We start from the raw sequence: 22,170 nt of genomic DNA, 5'->3' as shown, positions 1-22,170 counted from the left end.
ATTCACCTGGCTCCCTAGGCTTCTTCAGCTATTCCTTCTCAAATTTTTTTCATTTTTTTATCTTTTATCATTCAAATCTTTTCATTCAAATCTTTTATCATTACTCCCACATTATATGTCATCAATTGGGGGTCAACAAACTATGGTCTATATACCAAATCAGTCTGCCACTTGTTATTGAAAATAAAGTTTTTACAAAAGATAACCATGCCTGTAGGTATCATCTATGTCTGCTTTCCTGATGATGGTCGAGTTGTTGTTAGAGGCTATATGGTATTCAAACACTAAACTATCATCTGTCCTTTTATAGAAAATGTTTGCCCATCCTTGACCTTGTTTTATAGCATATTTTATGGAAAGAATATATAATATATATGTGTACAATATATCCATAATTCATGTATGCAGAGTTTATGCAATATATATTACTGTTTATGCAACATTAGTAAGATAGTTTAACATATGTGTGCTTCAATTTCTATGGCTGTGAAATAGGGTTGATAGAAGACCATGCAAAAAACTGCAGAAATCTATATATGAGTAATACATTGGAATCAGGTGTCTAACAGGAGCATAATAGTGTAAAACCATGTAAAACACACGTAAGAACTTATGTATCAATATTTTGAAATAAAATTTTATTTTATTAATTATTAATACTAATAAGGGTGATTGTCTACATGTTTATATTTTCCTTTATATTTTATGTTTTCTCTTTTTAAGTTTTTACTTAAATTCCAGTTAGTTAACACACAGTGTAATATTAGTTTCAGGTGCACAATATAGTGATTCAACACTTCCATATATCACCCAGTGCTCATCACAGCAGGTACACTCCTTAATCCCCATCACCTATTTTACTTGCCTCCCATGCATCTCCCCTCTGGCAACCATCACTTTGTTTTCTATAGTTAAGAGTCTGTTTCTTGGTTTGCTTCTCTCTCTTTTTTTGCCCTTCACTCTTTTGTGTTGATTCTTAAATTTCACATATAAGGGAAATCATACGGTATTTGTCTTTCTCTTAGTCATTTATTTTGCCTAGCATAATGCTCTGTAGCTCCATCCATGTTATTGCAAATGGCAAGATTGAATTCTTTTATGGCTGAGTAATATTCCATTATACATATCTCAACATATATCTATCTATGTGTATCTATTTATCTTTAAATATAGATATAGATATGGATATCACCTTTCCTTTATCCATTTATCAGTTGAACATTTGGACTATATCCATAATTTGGCTATTGTAGATAATGTTGCTAGAAAGATTGGTATGAATGAACCCTTTGAATTAGTATTTTTGTATTCATTAGGTAAATACCTACTAGTGTCTAGCTATATTTTCTATGCGTAATTTATCTTTTTGTCTATTTAATACTTGAGAATATTGTGATTTTTAAGGCAATTTTAGAGATATTTACTTGTGTTTAAAAAACTGACAGTTTGCCCTATCTTTTGCAAGTAAATTTCTAAGTATATATTGTTTCTTTTAATTTTTACATTGACATTTTATACTTTTAATGTGGATAAATCATTGTACTTTAGCATTTATATTACTTTGATTTTTAATACTGCTTATATAATTTTACTATTTTTACATAATTACAGGAATTAGGAACATGGAAATCATATACATATATCAAAGGTTTTAATTTGATCTAAATTCACATAGCTCAGATGGTTATTGCTAACAAGTTGATATTTCAATATCATTGGATATTTAAAATAATTAAAATAATATGCTGATGAGGTGTCTGGGTGGCTCAGTTGGTAAGCATCTAACTCTTGATTTCAGCTCAGGTCATGATCTCACAGTTCATGGGACTGAGCCCTGCATCAGGTGCCATGCTCTTGAGATTCTCTCTCCCTCTCTCTCTGTTCCTCCTTCCCCCAAATTAGTAAACTTTAAAAAATATGATGACAGGCATATAAGCGATTGTCTTTTATTTTGTTTGTATTTATATAATAATGCTCAATGATGAACACTTTGGGGACATTATAATTTTTTAAAAAGTTATTAGGCACAGAAACATTAATTATAATAATTACTAACATTTATTGAATAGCTTACATGCACTAACACATTTAATCCTCCCATCGAACACATGAAGGGGGAAGTACTATAATCTGCACTTACAGATAAGACAAGCAATGAGGGTACGGGCAGTAAGTAATGTCCCAGGATTAATGGAGATGCCAGGATTCAAACCTAATCCAGAGTCTTAACATCTGTTCAGTGTATATATGTGTAGTAATAAATAAAGACTTTTTTGGAGAACACAGAAAACTTACCATATGAAACTATTATATAAATATTTACATGATTCAATTTCAAAACTCATCTTTTTACTATTAATTATAAATGCCTCTGAAATAATCCCTCAATTGCAATTCCTTCCATTTACAACCTGAAACTTTATTTGTAAATGCCCATTTCCAAACTATTAAAGTCAATTTTTTGAAAATCCACTTTCCTATGCAGTAAGTAGAACAACAAACACAGGCCCAACACCTTAGGGCAGGCGGTGGTTGCAACTACATTCATCAGTCTGCACAGAAGTACATCCAATGCTTAGTCTGATAAATCCTATTCCAGAGGCACTTGCCACCTGGAAAGAAAGGTTAACATTCTTCCCTACGTTATGCTGCTGTCACAGTGATCAAGACAAGGGGTCAAGTTGCATTCTCCGGCACTGCTGAGCTGCCATTTGGCAGAGTTGGAGAGGCTACTCTCGGCTCTGTTCTGGAACAGTGATCTCAGAGGAAAAGGCATTTATCACTAGGGTGCTCAAAATATAACTTGCATTTGTTTGGCACCAGAGTTCCTATATGTCTTCTTACTCCATTTTATAACTCTGGTCCAGACATGCTTATGTCACAATTATCATTTTTCTATTTTTCAATGATGGCTTTGTTGCATACATAGGTAAGGTCCTGTTCCAGAATAATCTGTTTTCTACCTGAATATCATACATATCGTTGCTTTCCAATTACTTCAACTGAAACCGGTGAGGAAAGAGGTAATTGGGTGAAGGAAATTCTGCTCAGATCAGGCATAATCCATGAAGGTGATATAATCTTGAATACACAAATAGGGTTTCCTTATACTGTTAATGCTACATGAGAATTCATTTATTACATGTATTTTTCATTCGTTACAGGTATTTATGCACATGTATTTTTCTCAGCATTTTCTGTTTTCTGTAAGTTAAACTCACCCCTCAGCATGAAATTTCATTTGCAATTCCTGCTGTAGGTTCATCAGGTCCCCAAATGGATCGCCTGAACTGTTCATGGTTCCTTTCTCCAGAGTACACGTATCAAGCGGGCTATGGGGAGATCTAATCGTGTTTCTTAGGGAGGAAACTGCGCACTTAAGAACTGTTAGTCTCTTCATTTCTATGCAAGCTATTTTCCAGAAGGGAAATACACAGGACTACTTCCTGAGATAGCGTTCTGTTTCCAGTACACCAACCAGAACTCTAGCTTTCCAGGCTCCCCACTGACTCAATAAATCGACCTCACTGAATTTTCAGGAAGTGGCTGAAAACTGAGAAAGTATTTTATACATATATATGTCTATACATGTACGTATATATAATTTTTATCTATGCCTTTTTAAATCATTATCTTCAGGTTTTTTGTTTGTTTTAAGTAAGGAAAGGACACATCTATTCTCCCACACTATTGGATTTTTATGTGTAATTGAAGGAAGGGCAAAAGTTGTTACATCTATGTTTTAGCTTAGCAAAACAAATCTGCCTTATCGTGGATTTTTTATACCACTGGCTAAAAGACAGCCATTCCAAGTTTAAATTAAAGCTTAGGGACTGAAATTTAGAATTTTAGATTCTCAGATTTTAATCTTTGATGGCTTCTAACTTCACCAAAGGCAAATTTCTATATTGCTGATGAGATATTTGTCATTTAATGTGAGGCAAATTAAATGATGGTGATATGAACACTATTTAATTCAGTGTATTAGTTACATTAATGCACGCTACAAACTAGAAAATGACAGAAAGTATAAACAGACTAAACTTGCTCCAATTCACTACAGAAAGGAAGGTTCAAATGCTCCCATAATGGGACTTTTCAATCTGAAAAGTAGAATATGTCAGACAGGAGAGTTGGGTACTGAATGAAAATTTGTAATGCTAAGGAGAAGAAAGTAGGGGAATTGAAAGTCATTCATCATTGTAACACTTCCCTGTAGACGAAGTAGAGATAAAGGATTCTGTTCACACAAGAATTTCCAGTTTTGAAAAGCTTTATCGTTCCTCTTCTACTACAATATTATATTGGAACTCATGAAGTGTTTGCAGACAAAAGTGATAGAGTTTAGGAGTTTATGAAAAATAGTTTCTGTGATTACCATGTTGAATTCTGCATTCTAAATATGAATAATATAAGAAATATGTTTTTAATGCCAACAAATATTTAACTCACAACATATCCATCTGACCACAGCAATCTGGGTCAAAATATGAAATAATGTTAGCCCCAGTTAACAAATTCATGAAATGTCCAACACATATGTACTAAATCATGTTTTCTTTGCCTCTATTATTTTATGTGTATGTTTCTTTGTTTTATGTGTTTAAGTTGTGTTTATGTTTCTCACTGGACAAGCTTCTCTGTATTAGTTTAGACTCAAAAGTCAACAGGTCAAAGTTTAAAATTTCTTCTTATTCAATATACATTTACCTTACGCTACCACACTCAACTTTGCTGTTTGTGCTTCAGCACAGACAGTGTCTGATGTGTGAACTTTTAACTTTTGAGCAACCCATGCATACAAATAAATTGTGTGAGCCACAGAAGTCTGTGAATCCTTATTAAACAGACTATAATAAGTATAATTGAAAATTCTTTGGAAGCAATTAGGTTAGAGAGGTCTCTCAAAAAAATTAATATGCACACATACACACACATGTTAAAACTCAACTAGCTCACAAAAGAAACACTAGGCACCAAAGGTTTCTTGGCTGGATACTGATTTTTTAAAAACTTTAATTGAACTTAGAGTACAAGGGTAGTTTCATAGTCCCTTTGCATTGGGACATCATATATAGCAAATAAGTAAATATAACATTTAAGCTGGTCTCGCTGGAAAAATACTGTTTGTGCCTGTTTTATCTTATAGTTTTTCCCTTAAAATCAATTATGGTTAGCTGGAAGACTGAGATTTCAAACTGAAAGACTGAGTTTTAATTTTCAACTCTATCTCAGAAACGACAAGAGATAGGTGTTGGTGAGGATGTGGAGAAAAGAGAACCTCGGTATCTTATTGGTAGGAATGCAAAATGGTGCAGCCACTATGGGAAACAAGTGCGGAGGGTCTTCAAAAAAATAAAAATAGAATTATCATATGATCTAGCAATACCCCTTCTGGGTGTACACGCAAAAGAAATTGATTCAGTGCTTGGAAGAGAGATCTGTGATCCCATGTTCACTGCAGCATTACTCACAGTTGCCATGATATGGATAACCTAAATATCTGTCAATGAATGAAATATTAAATGTATATATATGAACATACTAAATATAATAATACTAAATATATATGTATACATGTTAAATATATATGAATATATAATACTAATATAATACTCCTCCTTAAAAAAGGAGGAGATCCTGTCACTTGCAACAAACAAGATGGATAAACCTAGAAGACATTCTGCTACAGAAAATAAGGCAGACAACTTATGTAATCTCCCTTTTATGTGGAATCTAAAAAAGTCAAACAGAGAGTAGAATGGTGGTTGCCTGGACAAGGGGAGGTTGAGGAAATGGGGAGATGGCCAACGGGTAAAGAGTGTAGTTATTTAGCATGAATAATCTAGAGCTCTAATATACAGCACAGAGACTGCAGTTTATAATGCTGTGTCAAATACTGGAAATTTCCTAAGAGAGTAGATTTTAGGTGCTCTCCTCATACACACATCCATAAAATGAAAACTGGTGAGGAGATGATATGTTAACTAGCTTGACTATGGTAATTGTTTCATATATGTATATATGTTTCATATATATATATATATGTTGTATACCTTAAGCATATATAATTTTTATTAAAAATAGCTTTCCAAAAAAAATGAAGCAACTATCTCTCCTCCATTTGTTCAAAACCATCCCTCTAATTCTCCTGGCATGACTTTTCTCTCCAAGAGTGAACCACATTCCTAAATTACTTCCCTTCTGCTTTCTTCTTCAACATTAGAATGGCTGATCACATTCTACTCTTAATGTGGCTCATTTCAGTTCAATGTTTAAAAAATATTTTAAAATTCAGAATAGCTATGAGTGTTTGCATGTTTAACCATTTCAGGGACTCCTCGTTCATGTTAAGAGGCAATGTGTAGTGACATACATCTGTTTACAAAAACATATGAGGAGGTGAGGAACTGTCATTTCATTTTCTTTAAACAAGGTGTTTTTGTCATAACCCTACATAAAACACAGCCAAACTGATAGTCAAGTGGAAGGAGCACAAATCTCCAATTGGTATCCCAAACTACTAACCACCGTTTAAACGATACATTATGATCTATGGCAGAAAATAACAAGTTTTACTTGATATGCAATGTGAGGTATAGAATGAAGAACAATGATCTTGTATTCAGGTTTGTAAATGTTTAGTTTTGCCTGATAGTGTATACTTAGTCTTTAGAGACCTTAATTATTCAACTAATATATATTCAGTGTTTGTCATAGACAAAGTGTTTTGGCCTCAATAAGCTTATACACCAGCAAGGGAAAGAAATAAATAGGTAATTATAAGGCATAAGAATGCTGTGATAGAGACCATTCTGGCAATGCATATCACAGGGTGCACCCTGATCTGGGGAGTAGGAAAAGTCTCTGATTCGAAGTAATCCTAAAAAAGAAACTAAAGGAGAATGCAAGATTAGCCAAATAAATAGTTTTTTAGTCTAAAGGAGATAAGAAGGCCTGCAAGTAAAAAAGATAAAGACTTCTTGAGGAACTCAAATTATTTAGAGCTAAACACTAAAGTTAATGTTCCAAAGAGGAGGTTTGAGCAAATACACAGTCCAGGCCATGTGAACAGTAATGTGAACTTTATCTTTTGTACTGACTGGTGCTTTGTTTAGCTGTGTGTGATGCTGAGCAAGTGTCTTTGTCTCGGTTTCTTTATCTTTAAATAAGCAATTGAAGAAATAAATAACAAAAAAGGCAAAATAAAGACAGAAAGAGGGTAACAGCAGTACATATTTCATAGGGATGTTTTGACTAATAAATGTATTAATATATGCAATTCACTTATTACTTGCTATGTGATACTTGCCATATAAATATTTGATCTTGTTTTATTATTTTAATATAATTGTTATTAATTATTTTTATGATCGGTTGGGGGGACAACACTACACACTACATGATTTTAACTAGAAGAGTGACATGATTATATGTGATTGCTACTAAAATCACTAAGTCTGTAGTGTGAACAATACATTATAGGACAATAATTATAAGTCTCTCGTCATAATTTAGACAAACACTGACAATGACCTGAAAAGAAATAGTGGTGTCTTAATAGAGAAAAATGAATATATTCAAATAATAATAAGTTACATTATATGTATGTTTTGGTGACTGAGTGTGATAGGCATAAATTTTCATCCCTAGCTACTTAATTGAGTGAATAGAGAGAGGATAGTGAGATTCACTGAAATGGAGAGAACTGGCAGAAGTCCATATTTGTAATGGGGAGATAACTGTTTTAGTCCACTGGAGCAGCTATAACAAAATGCTTTAGACTGGGTGGAGCTCAGAAACAGCAGAAATGTATTGCCCACACTTCTGGGAGGCTGAAAATCTAAGATCAGGATGCCAGCACAATATGATGAGAATTCTCTTTCTTGCTGTTGATTACCACTCTGAGCTATATCCTCCCATGGTGAAAGGGGGACAGGAGATCTTTGGGGGTCTCTTCTATAAAAGCACCAATTCCTCAGTGAACCTAAGTAAACTCAGTCAGTAGAGTGACTGACTCTTGATTTTAGCTCCTGTCATGATCTCATGGTTCGTGAGTTTGAGCCCCACATGGGGCTCTGCACTGACAATGGGGAGCCTGCTTGGGTTTCTCTCTCTTTCCCTCTCTTTTTGCCTCTACCCTGCTTATTCTCTCTGTCTTTCAAAAATAAACAAAATTAAATTTTAAAAACTCACTAACCCCACTCATAAGGGCTCCACCCCCATGATCTAAGCCCTACTTAAGAGTACCATCATACCGGACATTAGAATTTCAACATACAAATTTGGGGAAGGGGAAAGAAATATTCAGACTATGTCAGTGATCAATTCAATTTTGACTACTCTGAGTACAAAATGGCATTAAGAGGTTAATACAAACTGTGAAGCACACTCTGTGTGTGTGTGTGTGTGTGTGTGTGTGTCCTAATTCAAGAATGTGGTATTCTCCCAAGCTCTATAATTAACAAAGTCAAGCAAATTAGAAGTAGAAAGTGTTTGGATTCAGGGAGTATAGTGTCACTGTGATATAGAAGGCATATCTAGATTTAGTGGATTTAGAAATGAATATAAGAGGGAAAAAACAGAATGAGCATGGAAAATCTATCTAACAAACTTGGTTCTAAATTAGAAATAAGACAAATATCCACAACCAGAGTGGCATATAGAAATTAAAAAAAAACAAGGTCTTCATACCAAAGAAGAACTGTGGGGGCACTTAAACGTCAATAAGAATGGAACAGAATGAAAAGAACATACTGAATATCATAGAGAGCAAGGAATAACCAAAGGTGTGATGCTGATAGGTGAAGATTCAGGGTATAGATTGGAAGAGGTACCTTTAATAGAATGGGTCCTATTTTCATTATAACATGAGGAAAGTAGAATGGGATGGTGCACATCCTTAACAACATTCTCGTGGTTAAAGGACTATTTCTGTCTGCTGCAAACAATATCTGCATTGCTTGGTGCTCAACACAACTCCTCACAATATCCACCAAGAGATAAGGAAATGAAAACTCTGGGGAGTTAAAACCATATTTTGGAAGTAAACAATGCAGATTAGAAACAATGGTGTTGGGNCCCCCCAAAAAAAAAAAAAAAAAAAAAAGAAACAATGGTGTTTGCTTCATCATTTCATTCCAAAAAGTTCTATAATAATAATGTAGAATTTGGGACTGGATGAGTGAGAAGTTGTAGAAGTGCTTAGCAATCTGTAAATTTCACCTTAGCCTACTGACTATAAAAGGGATATAATCCCTGTTGGTTTTGTCAGGCCACTATGCTCCTGCAATGCCCAAGATGTATTCAAGCTTGATATGAAGAGGGTCAGGGTATTCAGCAACTACTAGTTAATTATCAAGACTCATAGCATTGACAAACTTGTCATTAGCTTGTATATTTTCCCCATCCATGGATTAAAGAAAGACCAAATCTGGGAACAAGTTACAAACATATCTTTAATAATACTGTATAACCTATTATGTGTTTTAGATTTATACACAAAAGATGAAGACCCACTGATGAATTTTAAATAGACATGATAGTATATTAGGAAGACAAATGACAACAATGAAGGGAAAAGTAAATAAGATTTGACAAAGAAAGAGTTATTGTGGATCAAACCTAAGACCAGAAATGGAAATAAAGAGGATGGTGTAGAATTAAAATATGTTTAGGAGGCTTCAGCACAATGAGGTTTGTGATTCATTGTGATGGCTGAACTGCTATACACACAAAAAAATACGCTGTCAGAGTATCTATAATTTCTTGTCATCCCTTTGGGAAAGTGCTCATTGCTAAATGTAAAATAATATATATTTAACATAATCTTTAAAGGAGTCAAGGTACTTTCCTTATGTAAATATGATAATGTGATGTAACTTTTTGCTGGATCTCACATGATCTATGTACAATTTATCATAATGTAGTATATTGTCAGAGTTATTCAGTGTAAGTGTTACAGTGCTTTTTGGTTTGTAATTAACAAAATAAAAAAGAATGCTATAAATTTTGTGATTCTTACAAAGACTCTTGAATAGTACAGAAAAATTAAGAAAAGAGCAGTATATTTAAAATACTTAAAATAGAACCTATGACCATATATTAATTATGTGAAAATTAATTCTTCACATTATAACATAAAAATCTTTTATGCTATCTAAGTCTTACTTTTGAAATAATGGCTCTATGGGGAGGGTATTATGCCTCATTGCCCTTTATGAAGAAAATGCATTATTTGAATTTCAATAGAAGATGCTTTTTAAAAAACTTTGATTCTGTTGGAATAAATCTTTAGGATATAAATTAACTTAATTATTCTTCTGTCATTCATGAAATACTTATGCTAAACTCATAGTTTATGATGTCAGCAGAAATTAAATTATACCCTGTGTTCAGCTGGGAATCATTTTTTAAAAAATAATCTCACATCAGAAAGTAAAAATCTTATTCTAATATAGGATAATTGTAGTTCATTATAAAAATGGAACAAACTGCTGACATTCTCATTTCTGAAAAAAATACCATATGCAAGAGCTCAGATGATTTAATAAAATAATGAGCTTGAAAGCAGAATGTACCATAACCTTGTTACAAATTCTCCAGGAAGTCATAAATAATCAAGTCAAAAGAGTTTACAAATACACAGTTTGACCTGGTACTATTGTTAGAAGCACTTCAAACCATAAAACTATCTCAAAATATTTTATTTTTGAAAATCTGTAAAAAGTATTTTATCTTTTTTCTAGACAAAGTACTTCAAAGCTTAATTGATGAGTCTAAAATTTAAAAAATTTAACCCAAACACCCACTTCTCATTTTGATTTATTTTATTTTTTACAGAAAAGAGAGCACAAGTAGGGGCGAGGGGCGGAGGGAGAGACAGATAATCCTAAACAGGCTCCATGTTCAGTGTGGAGTCCATCATAGAACTCGATTCTACTCCCTTGGGATCATGACTTGTGCCAAAATCAAGAGTCAGATGCTCAACTGACTAAGCTACCCAGAGGCCTCACTTTTCATTTTAATTTCAGTATTTGTACTTTTTCTCAATAATCCTGAAGAAGCAATTGACAAACATTTGCCACTAAACTTGAACGAATTCACAGCCTGCTTTTGAGAAATAGCTCAAGATATGTATAGTCATATGCTCTTTTTTCAGTTGGTAGATGGTTAGTACTTAAGTGTCACTTGTACAGAACATGCTATGTTGGCAATATATAGAACATGAGGAATATGTAGATATTTCACTCATAAGAACAAGATAGATCAAAACATACTTGCCCATAATAGTGCTTTTATGTTTGTAAAACATGAGACATATTTTGATTAGAAATCAATACCTAGTCTATTTTTCCCAAATTTTATTGCATTAAATGGGCATAACATAAAATTTACCAACTTAGCCATTTTTCAGTGTATAGTTCAGTGGTATTAAATATTCATAATATTGGTACCATCATCCCATCCACCACCAGAACTATTTTTATCCTGTAAAACTAAAATTCTATACCTATCAAACAATAACTCCTCATTTTCCCCTCTACTCGGGCTTTAGTAGTCATTGTTCTATTTTCTGTTGCTAGTTTTAAGTACTGTAAGCACATCATATAAGAGGAAACAGATAGTATTTGTCTTTTTGCAAATGATTTATTTCACTTAGCCGAATGTTCTTAAGGTTCATCCATGTATATAGCATATACCAGAATTTCTTTCCTCTTTAATGATGGATAATGTTCCACTGTGTGTGTGTGTGTGTGTGTGTGTGTGTGTGTGTGTGTGTGTGTAAAATTCTCTTATCCATTTATCTGCCAATGGACACTTGAGTTGCTTGCTTCTATGTTATGGTTTTTGTGATTAATGCTGCCATTAACATGGGTGCACAGATATCTCTTCAAGACTATTTTCGTTTCCTTTGAGTAAATACCCAGAAGTAGAATTTCTATATCTATTCTTTTTTTTAAATTTTTTTTTATGTTTCATTTATTTCTAGGAGAGAGAGACAGTGTGAGCAGGGGAGGGTCAGAGAGAGAGGGAGTCACAGACTGAAACAGGCTCCAGGCTCTGAGCTGGCAGTCAGCACAGAGCCCGACGCGGGGCTCGAACCCACGAACCGCGAGATCATGACCTAAGCGAAAGTCGAACGCTAACCGACTAAGCCACCCAGGCGCCCCTCTATATCTATTCTTAATTTTCAGAAAAGCTGCCATGCTGTTTTCCATAGTAGCTATATCATTGCACATTCCCACCAACAGTACAAAAGAGTTCCAATTTCTGCACATTTGCAAGAATACTTGTCATTTTACTGGGGTGCCTGTATGACTCAATCAGTTAAGCATCTGACCTCGGCTCAGGTCATGATCTCATGGTTCATGGGTTCAAGTCCTACATGGGCTCTGTGCTGTGAGCCAGCTCAGAGCCTGGAGCCTGTTTCAGGTTCTGTGTCTCCCTCTCTCTCTCTGACCCTCCCCTGCTCACGCTCTCTCTCTCTCTCTCAGAAATAGATAAAACATTAGGAAAAAAGAATACTTGTAATTTTCTACTTTTTTTTTTTATAGAAGCCATACTAATAGGTATGAGGTGGTATTTCACTGCAGCTCTTTGATTTGCATTTCCCTAAAGATTAGTGAAATTGAGTATCTTTTCATGAGCTTATTGTGTTTATTGGCCGTTTGCATGTCTTCTTTGGAGAAATATCTATTTAAGCCCTTTGTTCACTTTGAATTGAGTTGTTTCTATTTTCGTTGTTGAATTTTAGTTGTTCTCTGTATATTCTGCTACTAATTGCTTAGGATATACATGATTCACAAATATTTTCCTCCTTTCTGTAAATTGCCTTTTTACTCTGTTTACAGTGTCATTTATGTACATTTAAAAAAATTCACAAAGTCTATTTTTTCCTGTTATTGCTCGTGCTTTTGTTTTCATATCCAAGAAATTGTGATATACAATATGAAGATTTTACCCTATGTTTTATAGTTTAGTTCTTATATTTAGGTATTTGATCCATTTTAATTTTTGTATATAATGTTAGATAAGTGTCTAATTTCATTCCTTGGCAGGTGGATATCCAATTTTCCCAGCAGCATTTGTTGAAAAGTCAGACCCACTGAATGGTTTGACATCCTTGTCAAAAATCATTTGACTGGGGTGACTGTGTGGTTCATTTGGTTAAGCCTCTGACTTTGGCTCAGGTCATGATCTCGTGTTTCATGAGTTCGAGCCCTACATCAGTCTCTGTGCTGACACCTCAGCCTGGAGCCTGCTTCAGATTCTGTGTCTCCCTCTCTCTGCTCCTCCCCTGAACTTACTCTCCCTCTTCCTCTCCTGTTATCTCTCTCCTCCTCTCTCCCTCTCTATCTCAAAAATAAATAGACATTAAAAACTTTAAAAAAATCATTTGACCATATCTGTGTGGACTCGATTCCATTTTTGGACTGTATTGTATTCCATTGGTCTATATGTCTGTCTTAATGTCAAAATAAACTATTTTGATTAACAAAACAAAGCTTTGTTCTCTTTCAAGATTGTTTGGCTATTCCAGTTCCCTTAAGATTCCATATGAATTTTAAGATGAGTTTTCCCATTTCTGTGAAGAAAATATCATTAGGATTTTGATAGAGATTACACCAAATCTGTAGATTGCTTTGGTAGTACTGACTTAACAATATTAAATCTTCCCAATGTATTAACACAGGATGTGTTTCCATTTTATTTATATATTAATTTATTTTGGCAATGTAGTTTTCATTGTACAAGCCATGTGCCTCCTTGGTTAATGTTATACCTAAGTATTTTATTCTTTTTGATGCTTCTGTATATGAAATTATTTTCTTTATTTCTTCTTTTGTATTGCTCATTGTTATTATACAGAAAAGCAACTGAATGTGAGTGTGTGTGTTGACTTTGTATCCTGCTCCTTTGCTGAATTAATTTATTCTAATGATTTTGTGCGTGGAATCTTTAGGTTTGCTACATATAAGATCATATCATCTGTAAATAGATATAGTTAATTTTCCTCTTCCTTTCCAATGTGGGTGCCTTTTTATTTCATTTTCTAGCCTATTGTTTTGGCAAGAACTTCCAGCACTATGTTGAATGGAGTGGTGAATGTGGACATTCTTGTCTTGTTCCTGATGTTAGAGGAATAGCTTTTAGTCTTTCATTGTTAAGTGTAACTCAGTATGAGGTTTTCATATAGAGCTTTTTTTATGTTGAGTTAGTCTCCTTGAATGCCTACTTTGTTGAGTATTTTATTTATCATGAAAGTGTGTTGAATTTTGGCAAATGCTTTTTCTACATGAATTGTATATTTCCCATTTATTCTGTAAATATGATATATTATATTTATTGATTTTGTATGGAGAGGTATCTTTACATTCTGAGAATGAATCCCACTTGGCTCAGACTGTGTAATCCCTTTAATATGCTGCTAAGTTCAGTTGAAGATTTTTACATCAATATTCATAAGGAAAATTAGTCTGTAGTTTTCTTTTCTTGTTATGTCTATGTTGGCTTTTGTATTATTTTAATGCTGGCCTCAAAGAATGAGCTAGGAAGTGTCCTTTCTTCTTCAATTATCTGGAATAGTTTGAAAAAAATGGGTGTTATCTCTTTCTTAAATGTTTGGTAAAATTCACCAGTAGAGCTGTTTGGTCCAAGGCTTTCTTGGAGGGGGGTGGTGGTAGAAGAGAACAGATTTTTGATTACTGATTCAATCTCCAGATTTGCTATGGGTCTAGTCAGATTTTCTGTTTCTTCATGATTTAGTCTCAATAGGTTTTGTGATTCTAAGAAGGTGACTATTTCATCTAGGTTTTCCAAATTGTTGGTGTACAACTGTTCACAGTATTCTCTTATAATTCTTTTTATTTCTGTGAATTTGGTAGTATGTCCCACTGTCATTTCTTATTTAGTAATTTGAGACTTCTCTCTTTGTTCCTAGTCCATATAGGTAGAAGGATGTCAAATTTGTTGATCTTTTTATGAACCTTTTGATGATCTTTTTGTTACATTGATTTTTCTCTATCATTTTTCTATTTTCTACATCATTAATATCTGTTTCAATCTTTTATATTCCTTTTCTTCTTTTAGCTTTGAATTTAGTTTGTTCTTTTTCTAGTTCCTTAGGTTGTAAAGTTAGGTTGCTGAGTTGAGATCTTTCTTATACTTTAATGTAAGCCCATATTATATAGGCTTTATACATATATATATACACATACACCTTTTAGCACAGTTTATATATATTATATGTATTATATATGTATATATATGTATNTGCATCTCAAAAATTTTGAAATACTGTGGATTTTTAAAATTTTTTAAATTAATGTTGAAGTATTTTCTAATTCCTTTGTGATTTCTTAGTTCTCCATTTGTTCTTTAAGAGTTTCTTCTTTAATTTCCACAAATTTATTAATTTTCCAGTTTTCCTTCTGTTATTTATTTCTAGTTTCATCCTGTTGTAAACAGAGAAGATATTTTATATTACAGCTATCTTTTAAAATCTACTGAGACTGAATTTGTGGCTTATCATATGGTCTATCCTGGAAAATGTCCCCATAAACTTGAGAAAAATGTATATTATTCTTGTTACATAGAATGTTCTGATATTTCTGTTAAATTAAGTTCATTTATTTTACTATTTAAGTCCTCTGTGTTTTTACCTATCCTCTGTTTGCTTTTTATAGTGTTAAGTACAGCATATTCAAGTTTCCAACTCTTACTGTAGAACCATCAATTTCTCCCTTTAATTCTATCAAATTTTGCTTTGTATACTTTGATGCTCTGCTATTGGGTATGGAAATGGTGCTCTGCTATTGGGTATGGAAATGTTTACAATTCATATATATTTTTGCTGTATTACATCTTTTATCTCATTACTTTTTTATTTCAAATCTATATTTTGTCTGATATTTGTGTTATCTGATATGTAACCCCTGCTCTCTTTTGGTTGTTATTTGCCTAGAATACCTTTTCCCATCCTTTCACTTTCAACATTTATGCATCTTTGGATCTAAAGTGAGTTTCTTATAGATAGTATACAGTGGCATCACTTTTTAAAAGTCCATTTTGTCAGTAGATATATACAATGGAATATTATTCAGCCATTAAAAAGAATGAATTCTTGCCATTTGCTATGAATGGATGGAGCTAGAATGTATTATGCTAAATGAAATAAATCAGAGAAAGACAAATACCATACGATTTCACTCATATGTGGAATTTAAGAAATAAAACAGGACGAACACATGTGAAGGGATCAAAAAGATGAGAGGGAAAAGAACCACCAGAGACCCTTAATGATAGAGAACAAACTATAGGTTGATGTTGGGAGATGGGTGGGAGATGGGGTAGTTGGGTGATGGGTACTAAGGAGGGCACTCATTACGATGAGTACTGGGTATTGTATATAAGTGATGAATCACTGAATTCTACTCCTGAAACCAATATTGTGAAGTATGATAACTAACTAAAATGTAAATAAGTTTTCTTTAGAAAGAAAAAAAAATCCATTTTGCCAATCTCTGTATTTTAATTGGAGAAATTAATCCATTATATTTGATTGCTGATAAGGAGGAAGGGAAAAAAAAAAGGGCACTGGCCTTTTAAATACCTGGAAACTCTTTTAGCCTGAGGAGGAGGGGCTTAGAAAAATGAAGTATACCAACAAAGGCCACTTGCCTTTTTGTGTGTACCTCTGATATCAGAAGCAGCAATCAGGGATCAGAGCAAAGATCTCTAATATTTGGATAACAAGGTCCATTTTGGCCCATTGGGTCTCACAAGTGTGTAAATTGATCCTAGAACAAGTGCAAGGTTTCTTGCCACAACTTGACGGAGGAGGAATAGGTTGCTGATACTAGGTTAAATTATGCAGTTGACTGAAGTTAATCATAATTTACCATCCTAACCATTCCGTGGAAATTTAAAACACTCCAGAGTTCCAAATCACTGACATCAGACAGACTCTACGAGTGAAACTGTTGCTTAGGTTAAGAGAGAGATTCCTGCTGCTCCTTATTCAACATTCTTCTCAGAATCCTTTAATGCTTATGATATTACAGTCTATTGGGGTAACTTACCTGGACGCAACCTGCTTCATTGAGATAAAACTATTACTCGTAACAAACTGCATCTCCTTATTCTTAGTAACTCTGACAGTATATTCTATTTAATGAGTTGTAAACAGATCACATAAAATCAAGATATAGAAGTCTGGATTATGTTATACTCCTATTCCTTTCATTACTGTGCTAGAAATGTTAGCATTTTAGTTATTCTAAATTTAATCACTAATATTATTCAATGTAGTGATTTTAGAATTTGCTTGATATTTACAAAACAATTTCCTAATTCATATCCTATTTTTCATAGAGTTTTGATTTTTTGTTGAACTTTTATACATTCAAACATATTATTTTATGTCAATGTTTAGATACACATGTGTTATAATCATGAAAGTCTGTGTTAAGAAAATATTTTAAGGTTGGTAGTATCCTCTTTTAGTGTGTTTCTGAGTATGCTTTTAGTACTACTGAAATAGCAAAAATCTGGAAATGATAAAATCTTCTATAAAGAGATATGTATAAACAGATTGGAACATAATTGAGATAGATGGGAACTACCTTGAAAATTAGTACAACAAAAACAACATTCAAAAACATGGATGAATCTTTATAACATTGAGTAGGAAAATAAATTTTTATAAATATGACTTTCTTTTGTTGAGTTTAAGATGACTAATAATAAATAATATATTTTGGTAATCCATTTAGCTTATGAAACCATATGTTGCATGTATGTGTAGAAAAATGTGAATATAAAGTATATGATCAAAAATTAAGAATAATTAAGAAGCAATTATTTCTTCAGTGAAAGAAGACAACTTGATAAGATGGGAGAGAAACACATAGGTAGCTGCAATTTAGTGGCATTATTTTACTTCTCATGTTTGGTGATGGGTTAAGAACTACTTGCATTCATTAATAAAATAAAAGCAAAGATGGTTATACTTGGAAAAATTGTGATGTTGAGATAGAAAGTTTAGAAATAATGTAAATCCCTCAAAATCCAGACATTACAGAAGAACCTACAAGTTCTTGACCTAAAAACTATATTGATTAAGACAACAAGCTACTAGCAAGCAATTGGCAGGATGGCCTAGACATAAACCATAACCACAAGATGAATTATTCTTTGAAAATTAGAGAAAATGTAAAATACATTACAACCACAGAGATATTGCTTTACAAACAACTTTGAAATTCTTTTTTTTAAATTTTCTAATATTTTGTTTATTTCTGAGAGAGAGAGAGAGAGAGAGAGAGAGAGAGAGAGAGATACAGCATGAGCAGGGGAGGGTTAGAGAGAGAGGGAGATACAGAATCCAAAACAAGTTCCAGGCTCTGAGCTAGCTGTCAGCACAGAGCCTGACGTGGGGCTCGAACTCACGAACCGTGAGATCATGACCTGAGCCAAAGTCGGATGCTTAACCGACTGAGCTACCCAGGTGCCTTAAAAAACAACTTTGAAATTCTTAAAAGACTGGCAAAACCAAGTTAGCTAGGAGGAAAAAGTATCTCCAAGAATTGCTGTTCTAATATCATCATAGAAAACAGTTTTATTTATTGAGTAAGTAAATACTCTTTGATTTGTACAGATCTTTTCGACTACAATGGGGTTACATCTGGATAAACCCATTGTAAGTTGAAAATAGCACAAATTGAAACTGCATTTACTATACACCTAAACTACCAAACATCATAGTTTAGCCTTATACACCTTCAAAGTGCTCAGAAAACTTATTTTAGCCTATGGCTGGGCAAAAATCATCTGACACAAAGCCTATTTTACAGTGAATCCTGAATATCTCATATAATTTATTGAATACTGTATTGAAAGTGAAAAACAGATGCTTGTATGAGCACAGATAGGTTGTTTAACTTTGTGATCATGTGGCTGACTAGGAGTGCTGAGCATCACTAGAGTGTCCTATAGTTTATCACTAGCCTGGGAAAAGATCAAAATTCAAAATTTGAAGTATAGGTTCTACTGAATGCAAATCAGTTACACACCATCACAAAGCCAAGAGGTCCTAAGCCAAATTATTATAAATCAGGAAACCATCTGTATTTTCTTTGACCAAGATGTCACATTTCTAAGTATATAGATTAGATTAAGCATCTTAAAGTGGGTCCATACCCCTGAGATTTTAAGAATCTCCAAAGAGTTGCCTGGCATAAACACATATACACTCATTTCTAGAAATTCAACTTTCCTATATATTTAGTTCTAAAATCCCCTGGCAGGATAAAAGGCCAACATTATTCTCTATATAACTATAGGTTGTTCCCTGCACCCCCTCATAATCCTTCAACAACAGCCATCTTCTCTTTTAGAAAAGAAAGCCATGCTCCTCATCCATCTGGAATTTTACCATGGTGCATTGCCAAACAAAGTGATAATGGGAAGATTGATTTCAGAGCAGTTTTCTTTAATGTTATCTCAGGGATCCAAAACCTCCCTTACAGCTTTCTATCTTTCCTTTTGAACTAAAGTAATGTCTTCGTAAAGCTGTTTTTAAAAAATATAAGTGGGAAGATTTCAAAGGAAATAGAATGCTTCAAGATTGTTTGGGTGAAATGTGCAGATTAAATTTTTATTTGGTATCTTTCAGAAGCAGTGTGCATAAACACCATTAAATATCTATCCTAATTAGTCACTGATTCACTGAGTTTACCCCAGGTTATGTCATTGTGTATCAAACAACACCACGTATCAACTTCTTTTAACAACATGGATTTATCTTTCTGTCTCTCCACTTATTGATTTGTTTGCTACAGTTACAGCTACATGACACATACCTCTTCAGTCCTGAAATAGATTAAAGAAACACTCATATTTGTGACATGTCATTCCTACACGAGAGGAAAAACCAAGAGAGTGTATGGAACTTTTCAATGTTTCTTAAAGTTTCTATTTGGAAATGGCCTACCTTGTTCTTCTGATTCATCAGTCAGTTCAAAGACAGTTCACATCCAAGCTTAATGCCAATAGCACATGGAAGCACAGAAAGTCACATATCAACAGGTAGGAATATAAACTCATTTATGAGAACAGCAGTGAATAGCAGGGAACAAGAATGCATACTACCACACTTATTTCATCATTAAATCACTTAATAAGTGACTTAAAAGTATCCACTAGCTTCAGCACCAATCAATCATTAGCATTACATACATTATCTTTTATTAAATATGTGGGAAAATTTTGAGCATGAGGTTCTATTTTTGTTGTGATTCCAATTATTCCCAAAAGCTGAAAAAAAAGATAGTAACACACACTTACACACTTACTAAAGGAAAACCATGCCTTATGTACTTTGCTTCATTAAGCAACTTTAATTTTATCTATATATTACATTGCCTTACTATAAATGAAGAGAAACAGCATACTGATCTGAATTTTTATTTTATAATTTATTATAAAAATGGATAAATTGCATTAAATTTGCATGTTGCTAATCTTGACATTACTGCTCTGTTGGACTTCCCTCTAACAGTATTTTTTTTTGCCTATGGCTCACTAACAATTCATTCAAACAACAGGGAATACAGCATTCTCATCTATAAAAACTAAGCCACAGTGAAGCCTTCCAAAAATAGTCATCTATTACTTATTCCATGGTATGGATCCTGGAATTCTACTACTGATCTGAAATACAGGTAACTATTATTCTTTTTTTTATCTCAGTCTTACATGCAAAGATATGTAATTATTCTTATTATAAACTCTCTATTGGTCTATTGTTTTAGGAAGACATCGCTTGCCATTTCCCTTGGGGAATTAAAATACCCTCCTCTTTGCTTATTGAAATGGATAATGTCTTAGTTTGGGTTCCCCAGAAGTGGATGCTGAGACAAGGATTCTAGTGAAAGCAGCTTGGGTTTATAGGCAAGAATCACTAGTAGAGGGAATATGGAAACAATCCAGGGAAGAGAAACATTCCATAGAGGATAAATAAATTTAGACACCCTCTGTATTAAGTGCTGAGAGTTTAATCCTGATAAAACTCAATTAGTCAAAGACCACTAGAATAATCTGCAATCTGACAAAATGACACTTATTGGCTCCATCCAGTGAAGGAGAGAACTTGAGAGGAACCAAAGAGAACTGCACAAGAAGAGGAAGGGAAGGATATTTTGTAAGGATGCGTATAAAGTTTGGGTTCCAAAGAAGGACCCTGAGAGTCCTGTTCCAGTAGCAGAAGCAGAGGGTATTTAATTGCACTCTTAAGCCATCTCCAATTTAATACTGATTCATACTCCAAATTAATGCTGATGACAGTATCAGTGTTAATGTTTGAGTTCTATACATTTAACTTCTCTCTCTAAATCTCCATTGTTTCTGAATTCAGATGGGGAGAATTTTAGGCCTACTCCATCTCATTGTTGCATACCAGTGATTCTTGCAGGTAGATCTTCAACCTACTTGTGGGACACTGAGTTCTTGTTGGTAGACCTGCAACGAACATGACTCCTTTCTTTCTCTGTGTTGGCTTATCATCGGCAGAGACAGCTAGTAACCTTTTCATGTCCATCTTTGTTTGTCTCAGAGCCCTGATATTTCTCTGAACACACTGCTGCCTAAAAGGAAAATGTGCTTTTGCTTTTGACTAAATCTTTTTTGTGATGAAAATGGCCATGGGGCTAAATCACAGCCAATAGGTTATAAGTATGAGATTTGTGTGGAACTCTCAGGGATGTATATTTTAGGAGGGTGGAATTAAAATCTTTCTCCTCTTCGTCCTTCCCACTGACTTTAGTATGCTCATAATGGTAGAAACTACACCAGCCATACCATGTACTGCAGATAAAAACCAACCTAAAGAGTTCCTAAATTAGACAGAGACTCCCTACTCTAGTATTTTCATACAAGATATAATAGCTCCTTGATGTTTAACAACTCCAGTTAATTTTACTACAAATAAAGTTAAATAAGGGAATAAACTATATAAAACACATGAAAAATTATAATAAATTATTTAATTTACAAATGTTTCTCCTTGTTCTTTGTTGATGTCATTCTCTAACTTCCTTTCAGGTTTTAGTCACATATTAACAAATCTAATACCTTTCCCCCCATTGAATATACTCAATATCTGTATTT

At 33.6% G+C, this 22,170-nt stretch overlaps 1 protein-coding gene across 1 annotated transcript in view; it reads right to left on the bottom strand.

Moving 5' to 3' along the window:
* LOC144228126 (uncharacterized) overlaps positions 1 to 21,601 on the bottom strand; it is a 265,973-nt gene extending 244,372 nt beyond the window's left edge. The window contains exon 1 of the mRNA XM_077759955.1: positions 21,461 to 21,601. Coding sequence (XP_077616081.1) covers positions 21,461 to 21,601 — 141 coding nt within the window. The remainder of the gene's footprint in view (positions 1 to 21,460) is intronic.
* Positions 21,602 to 22,170: the final 569 nt, after the last annotated feature.

Source organism: Crocuta crocuta, unplaced genomic scaffold (assembly GCF_008692635.1).
Source record: "Crocuta crocuta isolate KB4526 unplaced genomic scaffold, BGI_CrCroc_1.0 scaffold462, whole genome shotgun sequence".
Classification (NCBI taxonomy): domain Eukaryota; kingdom Metazoa; phylum Chordata; class Mammalia; order Carnivora; family Hyaenidae; genus Crocuta; species Crocuta crocuta.
Note: the sequence above shows the minus strand (reverse complement) of the source record. Positions and strands in the feature narration are given on the sequence as shown.